This window comes from Hipposideros armiger, unplaced genomic scaffold (assembly GCF_001890085.2).
Source record: "Hipposideros armiger isolate ML-2016 unplaced genomic scaffold, ASM189008v1 scaffold_261, whole genome shotgun sequence".
Classification (NCBI taxonomy): Eukaryota; Metazoa; Chordata; class Mammalia; order Chiroptera; family Hipposideridae; genus Hipposideros; species Hipposideros armiger.
This window is the reverse complement of record NW_017731611.1, coordinates 1,264,048-1,284,859: the sequence shown is the minus strand read 5'-3', so window position 1 is coordinate 1,284,859 and position 20,812 is coordinate 1,264,048. Positions and strand designations below refer to the sequence as shown.

The following is a 20,812-nucleotide window of genomic DNA, read 5'->3' as shown; positions in this document are numbered from 1 at the left end:
CGTATTCCCACTTTGCTAAGAGTTTTTATCATAAATGGCTGCTGTATTTTGTCAAATGCTTTTTCTGCATCTATTGATATGACCATATGATTTTTATCAAAAATTTATTTTTTAATAGGCAGTGATATGGGAAATGATGATGCCATTGGAGGGAATGTGAGCAAATATATAGTGCTTCCAGCTGGATACTGTGGACTGCCCAAGAAAGGACATCTTATCTTTGATGCTTGCTTTGAAAGTGGTGAGTGTATTAAAGGCCTTTGCTTTTGAATTTGTTTGGTGAATTTTTTTTAGAATCTAATTCCACCTGACCATTCAGTATGATTTAACTCATTTATTTCACCAGAATGAAACAAGTTGTCAGGGAAAAATCAATTTTGAAGGGATTAACTTGGAAATATTTAAAAATGAAATGCTATTTTTTTGTTGCTATAAATGATTAGAAGTTTAATAGTGATACTAATGAACATTTATATAGTACCTTATATTTTATGAAGTACTCACCCAGATTTGATTTCTTCTGGGTTAAAACTGACATATTTTGACTATGTAATAAATCATTAATTTTTGAATATATATATGGTTCTGTATAACATGCTTGCAGAACTTAATGTGTGTGAGACATGATGCTTTCTTATAAAGAAATGATGAGAGAACAGATTCAGTTGAACACAAACAAAACAGCAAAAGTAATATTGCATCATAGTCAACAAATACTATGGGTGTTCTGAAAGGGGAAATCAGGACTTGATTGTGAATTTCCATTCAGTAGGGACTGCATCTTGTTAAATTCTTTATGCCCTGAACCTTATTCTCTGAATGGCACATTAGGTATTCCAAATATGTGGAAAATATTAATGAGAAAAGTAACAATTTAATTTTTTAAATAATTGATAATTATTTTCTTTCTGAATAATGTGCATGCATGTGTGTATGTGCATGTGTGTGTGTGTGTGGGGGGGGGTGTTGTGTTTGAAGGGACATACCAGTTCTCTGAACCCTATGAACATTAGTTGTTTATACCAACAATTGAGAACTTGTTTGTGCAGGGTTTTGGTCTTTGTTTATTCCATGTTGTTTTAGTTTGCTAGGGCCACCATAACAAAGAACCACAAACTAAGTGGTTTAAGCAACAGAAATGTATTGTCTCACAGTTCTTGAGGGTAGAAGTCTGAGATCAAGGTACTGGCAGGGTTAGTTCATTCTAAGGGTTTTGAAGGAGAATCTCTTTCATGACTGTCCTCTAGCTTGTGGTGGTTTGCCAGCAATATTTGTTGTTCCTTGGTGTGTAGAAGCATCACCTTGATCTCTGCCTTCATATTCACATGGCGTTCTCTCTGTGTCCATGTCTGTCTCTATTCCTTTTTTTTTTTCCCCCATAAGGACACAAGTCATATTGGGTAAGGGCCCACTCTAATGACCTCATTTTAACTTGATTGCCTCTGTAGAGACCTTATCTCGTAGTCAGGTCACATTCTGAGGTACTGGGTGAGTTAGGACTTCAACATACGAATTTTGGGGGGATGTAATTTAACCCATAACACAGTATTGCAGTGTTGTCCTCCCAGTCAGATGTACACACTACCAACATCATTAGGACAATGTCTTCTGCTTTCTTTGACCACACCACTCTAATTTTATCTTTCTAGAGACATGTGACACTTTTTATGGTTTTTGACTGTGGTGCTGTTGGCTTGTCCAGGGTTTACTTGGTGCCCAGAAAATGTCTTTTGAATTCTTTTTATCTCAGGTAAAGCATGAAGGCTCTTTAAATAATAATAAGTCTGTGAGAGTAGGAATTATCCTCAGTTTAAAGATTATGTATTATTTTGGTTTACCTATAGTATGAAATAATCCAGATTCCTTTCCTAGAACACCTTTTCCTTAACTATATTTATCTTTTTCCGTCCCTTAACGAAAGGCTCAGAACAAAAAATTGTCCAGTATGACCACATAGTAACCAAATGATAATGCATATTTCTCCCCTTCTCCCCCCAAATGTATGAACAATTGGTTATATCAGCTGGATCTGTGCTAGTAGTGCTAAGTGTTACAGTATAGTGGAGGGGTTAAGTGACATCCCCTGGAGTCAGGCTACAGTTCAAATCCTGACTTGAAAATGGAGCCATGGTTTCCTCATCTTTTAATGGTGAATGAATGATGCCAATCTTATATCTTAATTAAACAAAAATAAAAAATTCATATTTTATTGTGTAAAAAATGAAGCGATTTCACCAAAATATATATATTTAAAAATAGAGAAATGAAATCTCAGAAAGGGGAAATAGCAATAGAAAACTCTGCTGTGTGAGTACATAAAATGCATGCTATGAGATCCATAACTTTGCTACAGGTAGACTAAAAATTTAGCTGTGAGTTTTCTGGAAACCAGTACCAAGAGAAAAACAATGTCCATAAGATAAAAATACACCAGGTACTGAAATCTGAAAGAAATGCTTCCTGTTGGGCTTTGTAAGGCACCGCTGAAATGTGATGCACAGCACCCTCAATGATATCCTTGTGGTCTTTACAACAGTGTGTTTCAGAGGGGTGTGTTTTTAAACAACCTTCAGTGTAGGATGAGGGTGTAATGCTAAAGGGCATTTTCATGAAAGCAGTTCAGTTACCACTTGAAACAATTCATTTGATATATGCAGCTTTCCTTTTATCGAATTCAAGGATTTATTTCAGATTATTTCAAACAGGGAAGTCAGAGGGCTTTTCTCTTACGTGCTAACTCTGAGCTACTGGCTGTGGCTGCCTGGTGTGCTGTGTTGAAAATGATTCTGTTGGTTCATCCAGAGTTACTGAGAAAGAGTAAGGTGATTAATAGAGTCAATGAATGGGGAGCATTGGTTCATGTGGATGAAGTATATTGCCTTCATATAAGCCTTCATAAGGATTTTTTGCTGTCAGAGTTGTGGAATATGTAAAGTGCGTAGCACATTGTCTGGCCCTGGGCTGGATAATTAATCTGTTTTTCTTATGAGAAATAAGGTCTTTAGGTCAAATATGAACTGTCTTATGAATCCCTGATCTGTTTTTGCTCTGTAGCACTCTCTATAAGTATTATTTCCCTTGGGAAAATAGCCACACCACTCTAATTTTATCTCTCTAGAGACATGTGACACTTTTTATGATTTTTTTTTAAACTTCTTTTGTTCTCTTCTATTTGACTGCTTCAGGATAAAATCTGAGTCTGATTAATCCCTGCTCTCCCACAGAACTAAGCAGAATGCTTACAAAATTAAGCACTAACTTAATAGTGTATTTATTTGTTGAATGAAGTAATTTGAGCAACAGAAAGATGGGGAAAGATTAACTTTCCAATAGCTTGGATGAAAAAGCCACATTTAATTGCTTGCTATTCCCCAATCCACCACCTTCTCTCAAACCATCGTCCCTTTGCAGATGCTGTTTTCTCTGTGCCCCAGATCTCTTTCTCTACCTGGCGAAATGTTAATTCAGACTCAGTCCTGCATTTTTTCCTCTGAGAAACAGTATCTTTCAGGCAGATTTGGCTGTCTTTGCTTCTGTATTTATAGGCACCTTTTAGGTTCTTCTGTGATAACCCTTATTGCATTGTAGTCATTTAGTTATCTTTCTTTTTTATCATTAAAAGTTCCTTGGAGTCAGGGATGGTTTCTTATTTATATTTGTTCTCCGGCACCTAATGTACTATCAGTCATATAATAAGGAGCTCAATACATATATGAATAAATGAGGGAGGACAGATAGTGAACAAAATAGTCTTCATAAAGTGAGATTTTAAGATTCATAAAAAATATTTTTATAGTTTAAATAAAATTTAACATTAATAGTAGCAAGAATATTAAGGAGAAAAACCAATAAAAATGATCTCTTAATTACTTATTGCTTGCCAGACACTGTGATAAATGATATACATAGTTTATCTCATTTAATACTTGCAAAAGCCTTCTGAGGTATTTTTCTCTTTATCGGTGAGGAAACTTAATGCTCAGAGATGTAAAGCTATTTATCCTGAAGTGCATGACTAACAAATGGGGTAGCGGAATAGGAAACTGAGACTCTTCCTGACTCCACTTTAACACTTTTAACTATTGCATATACATATTATTATATATAGGTCAGTTTATGACATATAAATAACATTGTTGGAAATTACTCCTTAGGTGATAAGAAAGGAAAAGATTTTGTGATAAAGAAAAATGAAAAACATTTCTACCTATTTAAAATAAGCAACTCAATAAATACTATGGTTGCCATCATATGCAATTTGAGTATTGTTTTATGATTGGTATATGTGTATTGAATATAAGAAGAGCACTGTAATTTATACTTTAAATTAATTGGTTAGCCTGAGAGATTTAGTATGGTGCTTAAATTACTGTTGCAAGAAAAAGGGTCAGTGAAATAAAGATATGGATGAGTTATTTACATACTATTTCAAAATGATGGAAATAAAAACTTAAAACTTTTACTTTTAATTCTTTTAATGGAATTTACTACATTTACTTATGTAATCTTTAAAAATTAATGTTGTATTTCATTTTGAAAGAAATGGTCTTCATTCTTGACACAGTATGGAAGCATGCCATGAGTACATTAAAGATAAGTGTTTTTGGCTTAATGTCTCACCTAAACTCTTTTTTTAGATACCTAAACGGATGTTATACTTTGATTTTTTTTAACTTTCTGAGGAATAATCAACAAGTATAATTGTATATATTTAAAGTGTACAATGTGATGATTTGATATACATACTTATATTTTAGAATAATTACCAAGATCAAGATAATTAACACATCCTTCACCTCAGATAGTTAACATAATTAACTGTTTTTGTGTGGTGAGAATGCTTAAGATCTACTCTCAGCAACTTTCAAATATACAATACCATATTCTTAATTATAGTCACCATCCTCACTTAACATTATTGATAGGTCCTGCTACTGGAAGTGTAACGACTTATAATGAAATCAGTTTTGCCATAGGCTAATTGATATAAACAAAAATTAAGTTCCTATGACATCTCATCAACATTATAATGAAACAGTGTCATTTCTGTACCTTAGATCCTCAGAACTTAATTCTAAGTATAACTGAAAATTTGTACCATTTGACCTGCTTCAGCTCATTTCCCCTTCCTCCTAGCCCCTGGCAACCACAATTCTATTCTTTTTTCCTGTGAAATTAGCCTCACTGCAGCATTATTCACAATAACCAAGGTATGGAAACAACCTAAATGTCCTTTGACAGATGAATGGTTAAAGAAAATGTGGTGTAGATACACAATGGAGTATTATTCAGCTATACAAGAAGAAAATCCTGCCATTATCATGACCTGGATGATTATGGAAGGTATTATGCTAAATAAACTTCAAAACAAAACAAAACAAGATGCAGCATAGTATAATACCAAAAATAGAGATTTTGGTTTCAGATAGACTTGAGTTTATACATAATCTTTGACACTTATTGGTTATGTCATGCTGATGACATAAAGTCCACTCATCTGTAAAATTAAGAAAATAAATAACTGTTATAGAATTATTATGCAAATTAGGGGTATTATATAAAATAATCATAGGACAATATCTGGCAATCAATTTCAGGTAATAATTCTGGCACAGCCTCTCTCTGGTACATTCTCTACACTGCCACCAAAGCTAAAATGCAAAACATCTGATCATCTGATAAGTAAATATTTTAATGCTCAAAATCTTTCATGACTCACTACTATCCTCAGGATAAAATCCAAATGCTTTTATTTAACAATGTCTTTAAGATCTGATATACATTTCCTTCTTATTAATACTATCACTTTATTCCAGAACATGCCCCCTCACAAGGCCATTGTTTCTTTCAGAGAAAAATAGCACATTTAGCAGAAGACAGCATGGCTATGAAATATAAAGGAGTGTTTCACCATGCCTACAAATTCTGTTGGAGAAATGCTGGTAGCTGTGAAACTGTATTTGAATAATTTAATTCTGCTCTTTGTTTCTGACTCATAATTGAAACAAAGTTGAATTTCTTTTATAGTAGTATTTTCATTTAAAAAAATTTCTGACCTCTTTATTGAATTATATCTAATATACATGGTTATGTATGTCCTTGTATATTTTTCTCTTTCCCATTTTCTACCTCCTTTTTGAGGAAGAAGTAGAATATTTCACTCCCAAATAACTTTTCTCTAAGAATAATGAGCTCTCCTACAGTAACATTCCTGAGCCTAAAGGTCTGGGAAAGAACAGTAGCAGAAGTATGAACTCTGTTTCATGAAATCCTGTTTACACTTTTGAAATTGACTGAGACACTGCATTGAAGGGGACTTGTAATACGCATAAACCACCCTCCTATGCTTTAGTAGTGACAGAACTGCAAAAATGGGGACACATCACTTAATTAAATATGGTTGAGTTTGGTTATAGCCTTCCTCTTTCCAGTAAAGATTTGAGGTACTGCTTGAATGATTACAGTATATGTGTGTAGTAGTTTAAGATCTAAGACAAATACTTTTTCAAATGATAACCAAATGATATGTTTTCAATTAGAATTTGTTTTTAATTTTCTATTACTACTGCTTCCCATTTGCAAGTAAAAATTTTAAAATTACATTAACTAGCAAAACACGAATGTTTTCTGTGTTTTTACTTTTCAATATCCATAAAACAGTCATACTTTCATAGTATACTCCAAGTATTGAAAAATCCATGCACATTGTGTGTTATCATACAGCTTTCAAATAGACTTGCCTTCTGAAGGTGTGGTAATACCTTGTGCAGGTCACCTGTTTGCAGCTAGTCCCATTCCCCATCCTTTCCCCATTCTTTGTATTGCAAGGGGGCCAACCCCCTGAAAATTGTACTTCCCAGGTTTCCTTGACATCTGGATCCTGGTTGGGTTCAGCTAATGGGAGGCTCTAGCATGAGATTGAGAGCAGAAAGGAGAGCCTGGGTAGTTTTCCTCCTTTCTGTTTTGGGCAGCATCTCCAGCAGTGGCTTCAATCCCCTTCATGGTTTTGCGAGACAGCTCCTTCCTTGTGATCCCAGCTTTGCTCCCAGGATAGTGCCACCTCCTTCCTTTGCTCCTTTATCCATGAGTGCAGTAAAGACTTCCTGCTGTTAATCTCTGTTGCCCCACTCTCACCTGTTTGGCCTTTCAGCTCTCCCAACACTTTCACAACTAGTTTCCTGTGATACATTCCTTTGATTGAATTACCTGGCTTGGACTCATCCCTGATTGATTCATGCCTCAATGTTGAAGGCAAGAACCTTGCTCAGTGATTCCTGAGGTTCCTGTAAATGGTGGAGCTGGATCTTCAACTCACCACCTGCTGCTTCTCTTATTTCAGTGCCATAGTAGTCAGCATGATTTGTGAAACCTTGGGGGAAGCTCTGTTTTAATGGCCAGAGTTAACAACAGTGGCTTAAACTGTGGCCAATCTAATCATTTCGGGAGCTAGGTCATGCCTAGGTATTTTATGCCACCTTGGCAAATGAGTTGTGCTCTTGACCAGATTTTTACATTTTAAAATAAGAGTTTATGTGTGCAGACTGAAGGGCTGCCCAGATTTTTTTGGGGGTCTGGTTTATACAAAAATTAAAAAACAAACCATAATTATGTAGAAATGTTATGATGTGACAGAATATTTTTGGGCCTCTGCTGAGTTTGTATCCTATGGCTTATGCTGAAGTCATGAGACATGGTTTGTTTTTGAGAATGTACCCATGTGATTTCACTTTACTCTCTGAGTTTGCACTTTATTTTGGTAAATTAGTTTTTATTTTAAAATTGTTTCAGACAGGGCTTTTGAATAAATGAAAATGCCCCCCATCCTCTTTTTTCTTGCTATGGAAAATAAGAGGCTGGAAGTATTGTAGTCGGAGAGATAGTTCTACAGAGGAGAAGGCATTATATCTTAGCTCCACTGTTCACTAATGCTGTACGTTGCGCAGGACATTTAAACACGGAGCCCATTTAAAATAGGTATAACAATGTTTACTTTATAAGGTTGTGTGGATTAGAATTATCAAAAACCTAGCAGATAGTCAATGGTCAGTGCTGAAATGTGAAGGAACCCCAGGGAGAGAAGTAATACATTTTTGTGTGTATGGATGGGATGGATGTGGTGGTATGCTTTATTTTTTCTTCTTAGCACTTACCACTATCTAACATAATATGAATTTTACTTATTTATTTATATGTTTTTATTTGTTGTTTGTCTCTTCCACTAGAATATAAATTCTATAAAGGTGGGAACAATGCCTGGCACATGACAGGTGCTCAATAAGTACTCGTTAAAAGAATTAGTGTGAGAATGAGTGGACCGTTACCAGATGAAATTAGTTATACATTCATTTATTGTATTTTTATAACTATTGACCTCAAATGATAGGATGCAAAGTTGAGGACGTTAGCTTGGCTATATTGATTTATGGACAGCAAACAGTTATTCAACAACCTTACTTTTTGAGAGTGTTACTGAGAACTTGGGTGGGTGGGGGAAAACCTTTAACAGCCCAAATAGTTGCTATAAAATACATGCACTAAAATTCATGCACCTTACTCCTCAGAGGAGATACTTAGAATTTATTTCTTCTTATGTAGATGTGAGTTCTAACTATCTGACATACAGTTTTCAGCTGCGGAAGTTTGTGGACAGGGTGAAGCCTGAGGAGATAGGAATGCTCTTTGGTGAGAAACCCAAGCTGAGAAGCTGACAGGAGGGAGGAGGCAGAAAATAGAAAAGTAAACAATGAAGTTTAAATACATAACCTTCAAAATATCTTTTCTTTATCATCAAGATAAGTTATATACAAGATGATTTTAGAAAGACTTCCAGGAAAAATAGAAATGTCCCTATATGAGTATTGCATCTTTATCCTTCCAATCTGGTTTGTATCCTCATGACTCCAGCAAGAGAGCTCTCTGAGAGATTGCCAGTGACTTAATCATGTAATTCAATGCTCTTGTTTTAGCTCTGGAGTCCTCTGCGTGTGACATTTCTAATGATCACTCTTTCGTTTTGGAACAGTTTCCCCTGGCTGCATTGACTATATCATCCTCATCCCCTGCCCCCATTTCTGACTGACCTGTCTTTTATCCACACTTGACCCTTAAGGCATTCTCTTAAGATTTAGCTCATCCATGTTTAATCTTTATAAACCTTGAGTATCACATCTAATAATTCACCATCCATCCATTGAGAATTATTATTATGCTCATTAAATATCCTGAATCCATTAATTTCTTTCCATCTGCCTTCCTCATTCAAACCACCAACATTTGTCATTGGGAACTACTGTTTCTCTTGCTTCCTTCCCCCTCATGCTGTCCTCTCCCACATTATCCATTCTCAGCACAGCATCTAGAGTGATCCTTTGAAAATGCAAATTTGGTCCTGTTTGTATCCTATTTCAGACATTCCATTGTCTTCCCATCAGGGTTAGAATCAAGTCCAGATTCCTTATCCTGACGACAGAGTGAGTGGTGCAGGAACGGGCCCTGCCTACTTTTCTGACTTCATCTAATGCCATTCTCACTCTTCACAATAAATAATGCTTTAGCCATGCTTCACAGAGCAGGCCAGGTTTGTTTCCGCGTTAGGCTGTTTGGTCCAGCTATTTCCTCTTCTTGGAATACTGAGCCCTCCCCCCCTTCCCCCTTCCCCCTCCACCTCCACCACTGGCTTTGCATCTTGGCATTCAGACCTCAGTTTACACATTGCTTCCTCAGAAGCCTTATCTGATTAGCCAGTTTAGAGTGGCCACCCAATCCTGTATCATGTCATCCTGTTTTCTTCTCTGTCTGTTCATTTACTTGTTTATTTATCTGCTTCCCCTACAGTAAAAACAGTCACTTTGTCTATTTGCTCTACCACCAGAGCCTGACATACAGTGTAGCATTCAATAACTGTTTGTCAAATGGATGAATGAAGCCTGTGGCAGATACTACGGGTACAGAGATAACAGGAGTAAGTAATTTGTACTGCAGTGGTTATTAGCCTCTTCTAGGTCACAGCGTTTTTGAGAATCTGATGAAAACTGTGAATTCTCTTCCAGTAAAAATGTACTTATGTACATATAATAAAAGTTTTCCTAAAAATTAGAGTGCTTGATTTCCTGAGTACTTACTCTTTCTTAGCCACTTTACTAGTATCCCTACCCTGTTAGAAACTATGGACTACACTTTTATTAAGTCATAATCTTTATATGATTATTGGCACATAATCATTGTACTGGTACAGTGCTTCTCAAAACTGTGTGTGGTCAAGAACTGTTTTTGTTTTTGTTTTTAAATTTCCAATGTCATGGCTCTGTATGTAGCTGTGCATGACTTATATGAAGCTCATGTCACATGCAATTCACCACATGAATCTGTCAACATCCAAACTGGTTTATACCTTGTACACTAGGAAGTATACCAATCACAAGTTTGGATGCCAAATGGTGGTTATTATACTGTACCTGTTTTTATAGCAGACCTATAATCAATAGTTTGCAGGCCCCGTCAATCTGTGGACCACATTTTGAATAGCACTGCCTTGGAGAGTATCATCAGTCTTGAACCAAAGCACCAATCCCATATCTTAATCTTCCTGATTGTGTCTCTAGCCAGATGTTCTATTGGTATTTTAAAATGGACATCCTCCCGAACCAAACTTACCATGTTTTTACTTCAAAACAGAAGAGTCCCTTTGACTTTTGTTTTGATTTTAAAAATTCCAGCAGTTTCTTTCTCATCCTGAGTCATCTTGAGCTTTCCTTTGCCACTCCACCCAATAACTCATTAAATCCTGTCACGCCACTTCAGATTTTTTTAACCTCTTTTTCGTTACCACTCTGCTAAGGAACCTTTTTAGACATTTTGTTTTTCTAATTCCCCCAACCTCCACAAAATTTTAGTGCTACAGATTATGCTGCATATCTCTTTATGTGCTGTGGCCCTTGAGATCTTAAATCATTGTTATTATCTCAAATTTCTTTGCCTCTCCGGATACAACCCCTGTTGAGAATGCGTGCTCTACCTGCATGCTCCTTCGCATGTATGCACTTTTGTTTTCTTCCTATTTCCTAATCAAATCCTTATTATTTTGATTTTGATCATGAGCTTCTCTTTGGGAGTTCTTTTCCATATTTTTATTGACATTAGATCCATCCTCAAGGCCCACATCCACAGTTAGTTTTTCCATGAAGTTTTTTATGATCCTCCACCTATAAATGACTTTTCCCTCTTCTAATTTCCCATTACAATCTTATTGATATGTCTATTATGGAACATAGATTTTTATTGTTGTTTGCAAGTATAGGCTCCTTGAGCGCAGAAACGAAGATTTCTTTCCTTTTCTTACAATGGCTAGCTTTTAATAGGTACTTAAAATACCCATGAATGAAAAACACCCATGACAATTGCTTAAAAATAAAAGGGTAGGTACTAAAATATTTGGTAAGTTCCCACTCAACTGAAAATCTTCATTCTCTTGGATGTGTGAGACATTTTTCTAAAAGTCTTCTGTTTTCCGATCTCTCTCTGTCTTTGTTGTCTGTATTATAGAAGATGAAATAATGGAAACATGATATGGTTCCTTGCTTTATCATCAATTCAAATTTATACTGCATACCTTAAAGGAGTTGAGTTAGGGTAGGTAGATTACCTGACTGAGTGCCTTCATCTTAATTTTCATTTTGTTCTTGTATTCATAAATTACACATTAATCACAGAGCATTTGCATTTGAAGTGTCTCTTAAATATATAATAACATACTTCTTTAGAACAAATATGTTTCAAGAAATATCTCATAGGGCAGATTTCATTGCAACATTTAAAAGGAAATGCTCATATCCATATGTACTGGTTAATTCCTTCCCAATATGTTTTGTATGTTTTTTTTAAAAAAACTTTCCTGTACAGTGAACTTAATTTATGGACAGTTTTTATCTTTTATCAATTTTTATAATTAATTGCTGAACAGTGTGACAATATAGGAAAGAAATGGTCTTTTCACTTATCAAAGGAATGTTGAAGCAATTTAAAAATGTTATGTAAATGTAGGTTTCATTTTTAATGTATTAATGCTTAAAGATACTTTCTGGGAAATCATGTATCTAATGGTGTTAAATTTGGAAACAGATAGATTTGGTTGTGAGTTCTGGTTTTATTATTTACTACTTGAGTGACCTTGTTTGAGTTACTTATATTAGTGAGGGTTCTCCAGAAAAAGCAAAATCAGTAGGATGTATGTGTATATACACAGAAACACAAAGAGAGAAAGAGAGAGAGAGAGAGAAAGAGAGAGAGAGAGAGAGAGAGAGAGAGAGAGAGAGAGAGAGAGAGAAAGAGAAAGAGAGAGAGAGATTTTAAGGAATTGGCTCATGAAATTATGAAGGCTGGTAAGTCCAAAATTTGCAGGGTGATCTGACTGGCAGCCTGGAGACCAGGAGAAGAGCCGATGCTGCTGTTTTATGAAGGCCGTCAGGCTGAAAATCTAGGGAAGAGCCGATGATATGTTGCAGTTCAAGTCAGAAGGTTGTCTCTTGGCAGAATTTCTTCATGTTCGGAGTAGGTCAGTCTTTTTTTCTATTTAGGCTGATAGTATGAGGCCCATTATGGAGGGCAATCTGCTTTACTCAAAACACACTAATTTAAATGTTAATCTCCTCTCAAAACACCCTCACAGAAACATCCAGAATAATGTTTGATCACATATCTAAGCCCTATAGTCCAGCCAAGTTGATTCATAAAGTTAACCATTATACTTAACCTTTCTGCAATTCAATTTTTTCATTTGAAAATATGTAGAAGAAGAAACTGTCTCAATGGCTGTGAAGATCAGAGAATGTAATGTATCAAGTGCGTAACCCATGGTGGATACTCCATAAATGTCAGCAACATTGATTCTCCTTCTCCTTTTACTCCTCCTCCCTGTCTCCCTCTTCCTCTGCCCTTTTCTGTTGTCATGTAATAAAAACTGTAACAATTCCTAATATTTATATATCATTTTATGGTTTACAAAGTATTTTCACATTTATTTTGGCTGCTTATAATTCCTGGACAAAAAGTAGGGCAAACATTTTATTTCTATTTTTGGAAAAAGATATTGAGTAAATTGAGGTTCAGAGAAGTTATGTGGCTTGCTTAACTGCACACAATTAATAAATGGCAGAGCCTGGAGTTCAACCCAGGCCTACCTAACCTCAACGCCTGTGCTTATAAACAAACACCTTAGTTCACTCTTGGTTATTTAATGTTGATCCATTTACTTGCGGTTTATTCATGACTGTCTGAGCGTTGCCAAGTTGGAGCACAAGCAAATAGCCAGTCTCCTGGATTAGTTTAAAGGACAGCAAGTTGAGACCCTTTGAGGTGAGTAGATGGGAAGGGACCTGTTACCACTTTAGGGAGCTTTAACCAATTCCACATGCAGAGTTGGAATATCTCATCTGGAAAGACCAATTGCATGTATCCAAAGCATATCTTGTTCCTTGTTGATGGAGGCAGATGATTGGATTTTCTAGCAGTTGCTGGAGAAAGGGTGACATTTGTGGATTTGGAGAACTCAGTTCTTTAGGAGTAGGAGGAAAATGGCATAGGCTTGTAATTGGGAGTTAAGTATATGTTTTCAGAAAGATTTTGGCCTGTTTGTATGTTGTGGGTGTGGATCCTAGTTCACACACTCAGCAAGAAGTGTCAAATTATTTTAGTTTATTTAAATCAATCTCATCTGACTCTGGGTCTGCATCTCATTGGGATTTTGGAAAATTCAATTCCCCACCTTCATTGAGGCCCTTCGTCTTTCCCCAAGGTTGAAAAAGAGTCCAAGAGGCTCATGTGATACCTAGGCGATGTGATAAGACTTGATTCTGAAGCGCCATGACAGCCTCATCCGTCAAGCCCATGTAGCTCCTTGAAGGTGGATTGCCTCACTGCAAGCATGGACTGGGGGATCTTCATGGGGCCTTTGCCTAGATCCAGAGCCCTGGTGCCCAGAGTACTTCCTCCCTGAGTGCCCTGCACAGCGATTCCCTGCTGAGGACTGCTTCCTCCCACCACTCATGTGATCCTTGACTTCTACCACTTTCCCATTGGGTGGGATTATTTCTTCTCTTCTGTTCCTAAGGAGCATAATCCTGGCTAAGGTCAAGAAGAGAAGTGTTGGAGGCCACCTTGCCTTTTTATTGCCTCACAAACCTACCCTGAGGCAAGAGAATTCAAATGGCCTGGAGGAGTGTGTGTGTGTGTGTGTGTGTGTGTGTGTGTGTGTGTAATGGGGGTGCGGTATCCAGTGTGGGGGAAAAAGAATGTGGGATACCATACACAAAACATCAAAACAGATCAACATCTCAATACATTACCTTGTAAAGCTGTTTACTGTCAGTGTGGTATGTTTTTCCCATGCACAGTTTGGTATTGCCTAGGAATCAGAAGACCTGGCACTTATTAATGTATATGGCCTTGGGCAGGTCACTGAACTTCTCTGAGTGTGTGATGTATTCGCTAAAATGGAGTAATAAAGCCTGTCCTGCCTAGTCGAGCTATATTACTACAATATTACATGCAAATGATAGAAGATAGGGAAAATGTTCTTTATTAATATACTATAAAATATAAGGACTTTTTGTTTTGTAAATTTGTGTCAAGAGAGAAATTTCTCAGCAAGTTTTTAAGTCAAGAAAGCCAAGTTATTTTAAAGTAACGTAGAACCCCTTGGAAATTTTCACAAATAATTTCCATTTAGGTTGTATCGGGCAAAACGTCATATGGCCATGTCTATTTTTAAGAGGGAAAAGTGGAATTCTCCCATGTGTTTTGAAAGTGAACAGAATAAGGATGGTTAGGGAAATATTGAGCGTCTGTTACGTACCAGATACTACACAAGAAAGATTCTACACCTTATTTTTAATTTTCCTAGGAATTGCATGAATTAGGCACTATTTTCTCTGTATTTCAGGTGGTAAGCTGAGGTTCAAAATTTAGTAATGGTTTGTAACTAACAGAGCCAGGATTTGACTTCCGTCTGACTTGAAAGCATGGGTTCTTTCCACTGGTTCCCATACTTCCTTTTCTCTGCAGTTTTGTTAGCCATAGATTACTTGGAAGGGAAGATTTAAATTTACATTAATAATTTTCAATTGGTCAAAAACAACTAATTTTTACTGGGTATTAGGAGCTCTGAGCTCATATGTCTTGAGTCTTCATGCATATCATGAAGGAATTTGGGGCTGTGTTTTAGGGGTTGGTAGATGAACTCTAAGGTACTGAGATGTTTAATTTTATGTGTAAACTTGACTGGTTTATGGAGCGCCCAGACATTTGGTAAAACATTCTGGGTATGTCTATGAAGGTGTTTCTGGATGAGATTAACATTTGAGTAGGTAGACTGAGTAAATGCCCTCCCTAATGTGGGTGGGACTCATCTAATCAGTTGAAAGCCTGAATAGAACAAAAAGGCTGAACCTGCCTTGAGTAAAGAAGTCTTCCTGCCTGGGTGCCTTGCGCTGGAACATCATTTTTTTCTTGCCTTAAGCTGAACTGAAACATTGGCTCTTTCTGTATTTTGAGCCTGCCTGCACTTGGACTGGAACAACACCATCGGCTCTCCTGGGTCTCCAGTTTGCAAACTCCTGATCTTGGGTTTTGTCAGCCTCTATAATAGTGTGATCCAATTCCTTATAATAAAACTTCTTCCTGCGCGCGCGTGCACACACACACACACCCACATACACACGCACACTGTTGATTCTGTTTCTTTGGAGAACCCTGACTAATACAGGCACAACAACTCTGAGATTGTGTGAATCTGAAATTCCACAGTAACAGGAGAGGTTGACTCATTTCTCCTTCAGTTAGCATTTTATTGAGGACCCTTAATGGAGTCTATACACTGACATTTACACGTTGTCTTATCACATGGGTATTAAGTAGTTGTTATCTCTAGGAAGATAATTGAACAAATATTTATTTGTTTATTTTTTTCTGAAAATGCTGGCTGCCAATATGGATCAAGTCGTTGCATTTCTGGCAACATTTGGCTTACCTTACTTAAAACAAGTCACAAAAAATTAAGAACAGAAAGATTGATTCTTTTCCAAGTTTTATATTTTCTCCTGACAACTACTTGCAACCCCAGGCATAGATTAATGAATGGAGTATGCACAAAGTGATACCAGCTCACATATATGACATTACTCAGATGTCTCAAACTCCGGAAAAAGCATGTGAATGATTTATGGAATTGATATTAATCTCTTTCCAGTAAATGCATTACTTCAGATACATGGGAAATTGATGTTACTACTCTAATGCCAAATTAATTTCTTTCTTGCTGGATCAGCATTATAAATGGAATTAGATGTTAACCTGTTATACATCTAAACAGGGTAAAATATGGGGAGCAATTTTATAAGTAAATTTTGGATGCCCATTGCTGAAGGGGAGAATATGTATTTTTTTTGTGTGTGTGTATTTTCTTCCTGAGATTTGTGGATCCTAGGATACTGAATGATATTTAAAGTATTAATATAACTCAGTAGCATTTAGGAATGTAATAATTATAATTGAATCTGAATATTTAACACAGGACTATAAATAACAGCATAGGAAATGAGAATTCCATGTTATTAAAAATCCCTAAAATTTTAGAGAACAAGACTCCTTTTAAAGGGAAATTTTTATCTGAGAATTCTGTCACTAATAAACAAACATTTTAACCCATGCATAGGGCATAAATGAAACTACAAACTTGTCAGGCATCCTCTTTCTCTTCCCATGTGCCTGGGCCTGTGTGTCCTAGCCTGTTTTCCCTGTGTTCCCAGCTTGCTGTGGGTTTCAGTTGCCGTAGTGTTATTTTGGCCTGCTCAATATAATCTGATAAGCTCAGTCTTATATATCAATTCCAAATTATCAGAAGGGACATATTATTGGCTCAGCTTAGTTAGGTCTGGTCAGTTGTGGCCAAGGCGGGTGGTCACTGGGAATATAGGGTTTTCTTTTTAGGGCTGTGGGTAGGACACATTCTCTAAAATGAAGCTGTGGGTAGAGGGGAAGTGATGGACATCTCTAATATAGTTGGGCTTGTAGGTCTGCTATGGTTGTTCCAACTTGACACATATCTGATTTTGTGGAATATCTGCCACCTATACCTTTATCTTTCTCTTCCTGGCTTCCAGCAGTTAGATGTACTGCCTTTCATCCCAGTGTGTCTCATCCCTGAGCCAGTCTTGACTAGAACAGTATCAGAGTTGCTGCCAACTAGACTTGTTATCTCATATACAAGAGACAAACACTGGCCACTAGTCTACAAGTTGTAGCATTTCCTGCATTATTTGCATTGGTATAGTCTGCAGAACTGGATTCTTTCCTCACACCTCCTTTTCTGTGCTAGTCTTACTAGTCACCTAGCTTTGAACCCTAGAATTAGCATCTGTTTAAGCCTGGGGTGTTGCCTTGAACCCTTGCCCTCTTGGTGGGAGTCAGCCCTGGGAGGCCTAATTTTCAACATGTCTGTACCCAAATTTACTTCTCAGCTTTGGCTGAGATCCAGATGTAAATAGACAGATTTCCCTGGACCAGTAAGTGGAAAATATGCTTCGTCTACATTGCTGCTCATAGCTCAGACCGTTTGGAACCTTTTCCAGCTGAAATTGTGCCTCAGCATCCTATGCTTTGTGGACACCATACATCACCTCCTGGCTGCCCTTGCTGGGATCACTCTTCTGACTGAAAGCATACTCTAATTGTGCCAGTATGACTCTAGTTGTATCTGTGAGTGGTACAGGTGAGAGTTAAGGATGGTAGTGATAGAAATTAGGTGAGTGTTTACCTTTCCTAGGAAATAGTTACTTTTCAATATTTTTAGACCATTTGTTATTATAGAGAAGTTTGAGCTCCAAGAATTGCTGCCATTTATTCCCTATCCCAGGTGCTACCAAAGCACTACACCAAGATATTCCTTCAATGATTTTATTGCTATTGGTCTCGTATTATATAGGGATAGGTATGGGATGGGAAGAAGAAAAAATGACACCTCTGACACAGTCCTCGCCCTCAGAAAAGCTGAAAGCCCAGTGAAGGATGTAGCTCATATCCATCAGTAATAACAGGGAATGAATGAAGTAAGAGAGAGGAGAAGGAGTGAATCCTCATTCATTAATTAATGACTCAAGTATTTATTGTGTTTACCATGTCAGTTCTGTTCTAGGCAGTGGGGACTCAGAGATAACTAAGATCAGACCCCTGCTGTCAAGGAGGCCACAGTCTGATGGGGATTCCAGTACGTGCACTAAAAAGCTACAGGAGTCGATGGTGTTCAGATCACCATCATCTCTCATCTGACTTTCCTTAAATGCACTGTGCATACTCTCACCCACTTTGCACTTCTGCTTGGAATGCTCTGCCTCCAAGATGCTTACATGGTACTCTCAATTCATTCAGGTTTCTGCTAAAATGTCATCCTATCACAGAGGACTTCGCTGGCTACACAGCTAATATAGTGCTCTCTTTTCATCTCCTCTGTCCCTCTTACCCCATTTTGTTTTTGTTCTCAGCACTTAGCATCTCCTTCTCTAGGGTGTAAACTCTATGAGAACAGCATTGTTTCTGTATTGTTGATTGCTTTATATCCCCAGCACCTAGTACAGCATCTTGAATATAATGGGTGCTCAAAAAATACTTGTTGATTAGCACAATGAATAAATTAATGAATCAAATACAAGTGAGTAAAATCTGGGTAAGGTATGACAGAGTCATCAAGGAGGGAATTTTTGTTTTTGACCTGGGGGCAAGGGGTGTGGTCTGAGAATGGAGGGGAAATGGGGGTAGGCAGTTTTGTCATGTGTTGCTTACACATGCCTTTGCAGAGACATATTCGATGATAGAATATTCCAGAGTTTATAGGAGGAGTTGTTTTTAAATCCCATCTTAGTGGTGTGGCATTCTATATTAATAAAATTTTCATTTTTTCTGTATATTCATACCCTTTTTAATGACTACTAATGAGTAGTCATGAACTTTTCTATTGGGTTGTGGATTTCTTTCGGTGGGCAGGGACCAGGGTTTATTTGTGTACCTTCAGAGCCTGACACAGTGGCTGGGAAGTAGATTAAAAAAAAAAAAGAATTATAGTTCCTTTGGAGTTGCAACATTCTAGAATTCTCCTAGTCTGACACTTCCACAGCTATTGTTTCAGATCTTGCAGATGATGCACTTTTTGGTCCATTAAGTCTTATAGCTCTGGCTTCTTTCCCATGTCTTTCATATGGGAGACTCATACATCTACTCTCTTGTTACACTACAATGATGTATCGATATGTAGGCCCCTTCCATTAGACTTTGAGCTGTTGGAAGAAAAGGGCTTCTCTTAGACTCTATTTCCTATAGTGTAGCTTCATACAGCATCTGGCCCATGGTAGCTCTGCAATAAATGTGGAGTAAATGAATAAAAATTAATGAGACCACGTGTAGGAAATTAACATTTCCCAAGGAAACCTGTGAGAAAGAAAGGATGATCGGTGTAACAGGACAAGTGAGATTTTAAACACCTTAGTGACTGTCTCATGTGCAGACGCTTCAACAGTTAACCAAAGTCAACATTTTAAAAATAACCAGCTAGCCCAGTGTCTGTCTCCTAACATCAGTGTTTATAGGTTATGTGAAGACACCTGTGAGTGAATTGGCCCTCTTGTCTCCTAGCCTTGCTCCTTCATGTCAGTGTTCCTTGGTGGGAACAATGTTGATGAAGGCATCTATTTCATTGCATAGAGGTAAACTGGGTATATCATTATTGAAGCGTCACCACTGTTGGCCTCCAGATGTGCAAGTCTGTGCATGTAGGCCCCCACGCTTACTGGCCCTAGAATGTAGCTGCTGGATGGAGTCGTGCTCAGAGGGACTCCTGTGGCTATTGCTCTCTTCCAAGGTGGAGACCTTGGATGTACTCCTATGCTCAAACAATCAGTGTTTAGAAAATGTAGTTATGACTGTGTTAGTGTGAGTATTTTAGCACTAAGCCAGAAGGGCAATGATTGTATATATAAGCAGCACAATGAACGTACTCTGCAGTGTCTATGTCTGTAAGTTCTCATTTTCTTTAAGAGCTTCAGTTTCCTCATTGAGCATTCATTCATTCAACAAATATTCATTGACTATTAATTATATGCAATGATTGCTTATGCATAACATTTAAATACTTAACATACTTAGCAACAACCACAACAACAAACCAGTAAGCATTTTTTGAACAGGTACTTTTCTGCCCAGCACTACAGCATATAACACTGTGGAGGCAGCATGGTATAAGGGACAGAACATGTATTTTGGAATCAGACAGCTCTGGATTCTGATTTACCTTAGCTTTTTACGAACTCTGTGTTTTGATGAAGTATTTAGATTTCATACTGTTCCATCCTCTCCTTTCCTACTGTGTTTGTTTGTCTTAGTTCAGGCTGCCAGGACTACTGCAGTAATTTCCAAATTTACCATCCTTCCTTAGGCCTCTACCCTTTCAATATATGGTGTATATATATGTATATATATATGGTGTATATATATGTATATGTATATATATATATATATATATATATTTAAGATTTTTATTGGGGAATTGGGGGGATGGGAACAGCGCTGGGGAATTGGGGGAAGGAGAACAGACAAGTTGCTGTCATTTTGTTCTTTAGTCTAGTTGTGGAGGACGTTGCTTCACTGGCCCAAGTTGGCACCATCATTGCACTCTTCCCGGGCGAGGCAGATCAGTCACTGGCTTCTGGATGGCCGCTCACTGAGGCTGCTGGCCGCTCACGCTGTCTGCTGGCTACATACGGTAGCCCATGGC

The 20,812-nt window shown here is 37.4% G+C and overlaps 1 protein-coding gene across 3 annotated transcripts in view; it reads left to right on the top strand.

The window, feature by feature from the left end:
• AGBL4 (AGBL carboxypeptidase 4) overlaps positions 1-20,812 on the top strand; it is a 1,130,159-nt gene that overhangs the window by 67,007 nt on the left and 1,042,340 nt on the right. For 2 of the 3 annotated variants that reach the window (XM_019656525.1, XM_019656524.1), the window contains exon 2: positions 119-241. In XM_019656525.1, the coding sequence (XP_019512070.1) occupies positions 119-241 (123 nt within the window). The remainder of the gene's footprint in view (positions 1-118; positions 242-20,812) is intronic. The other variant, XM_019656526.1, reaches the window with a different exon arrangement.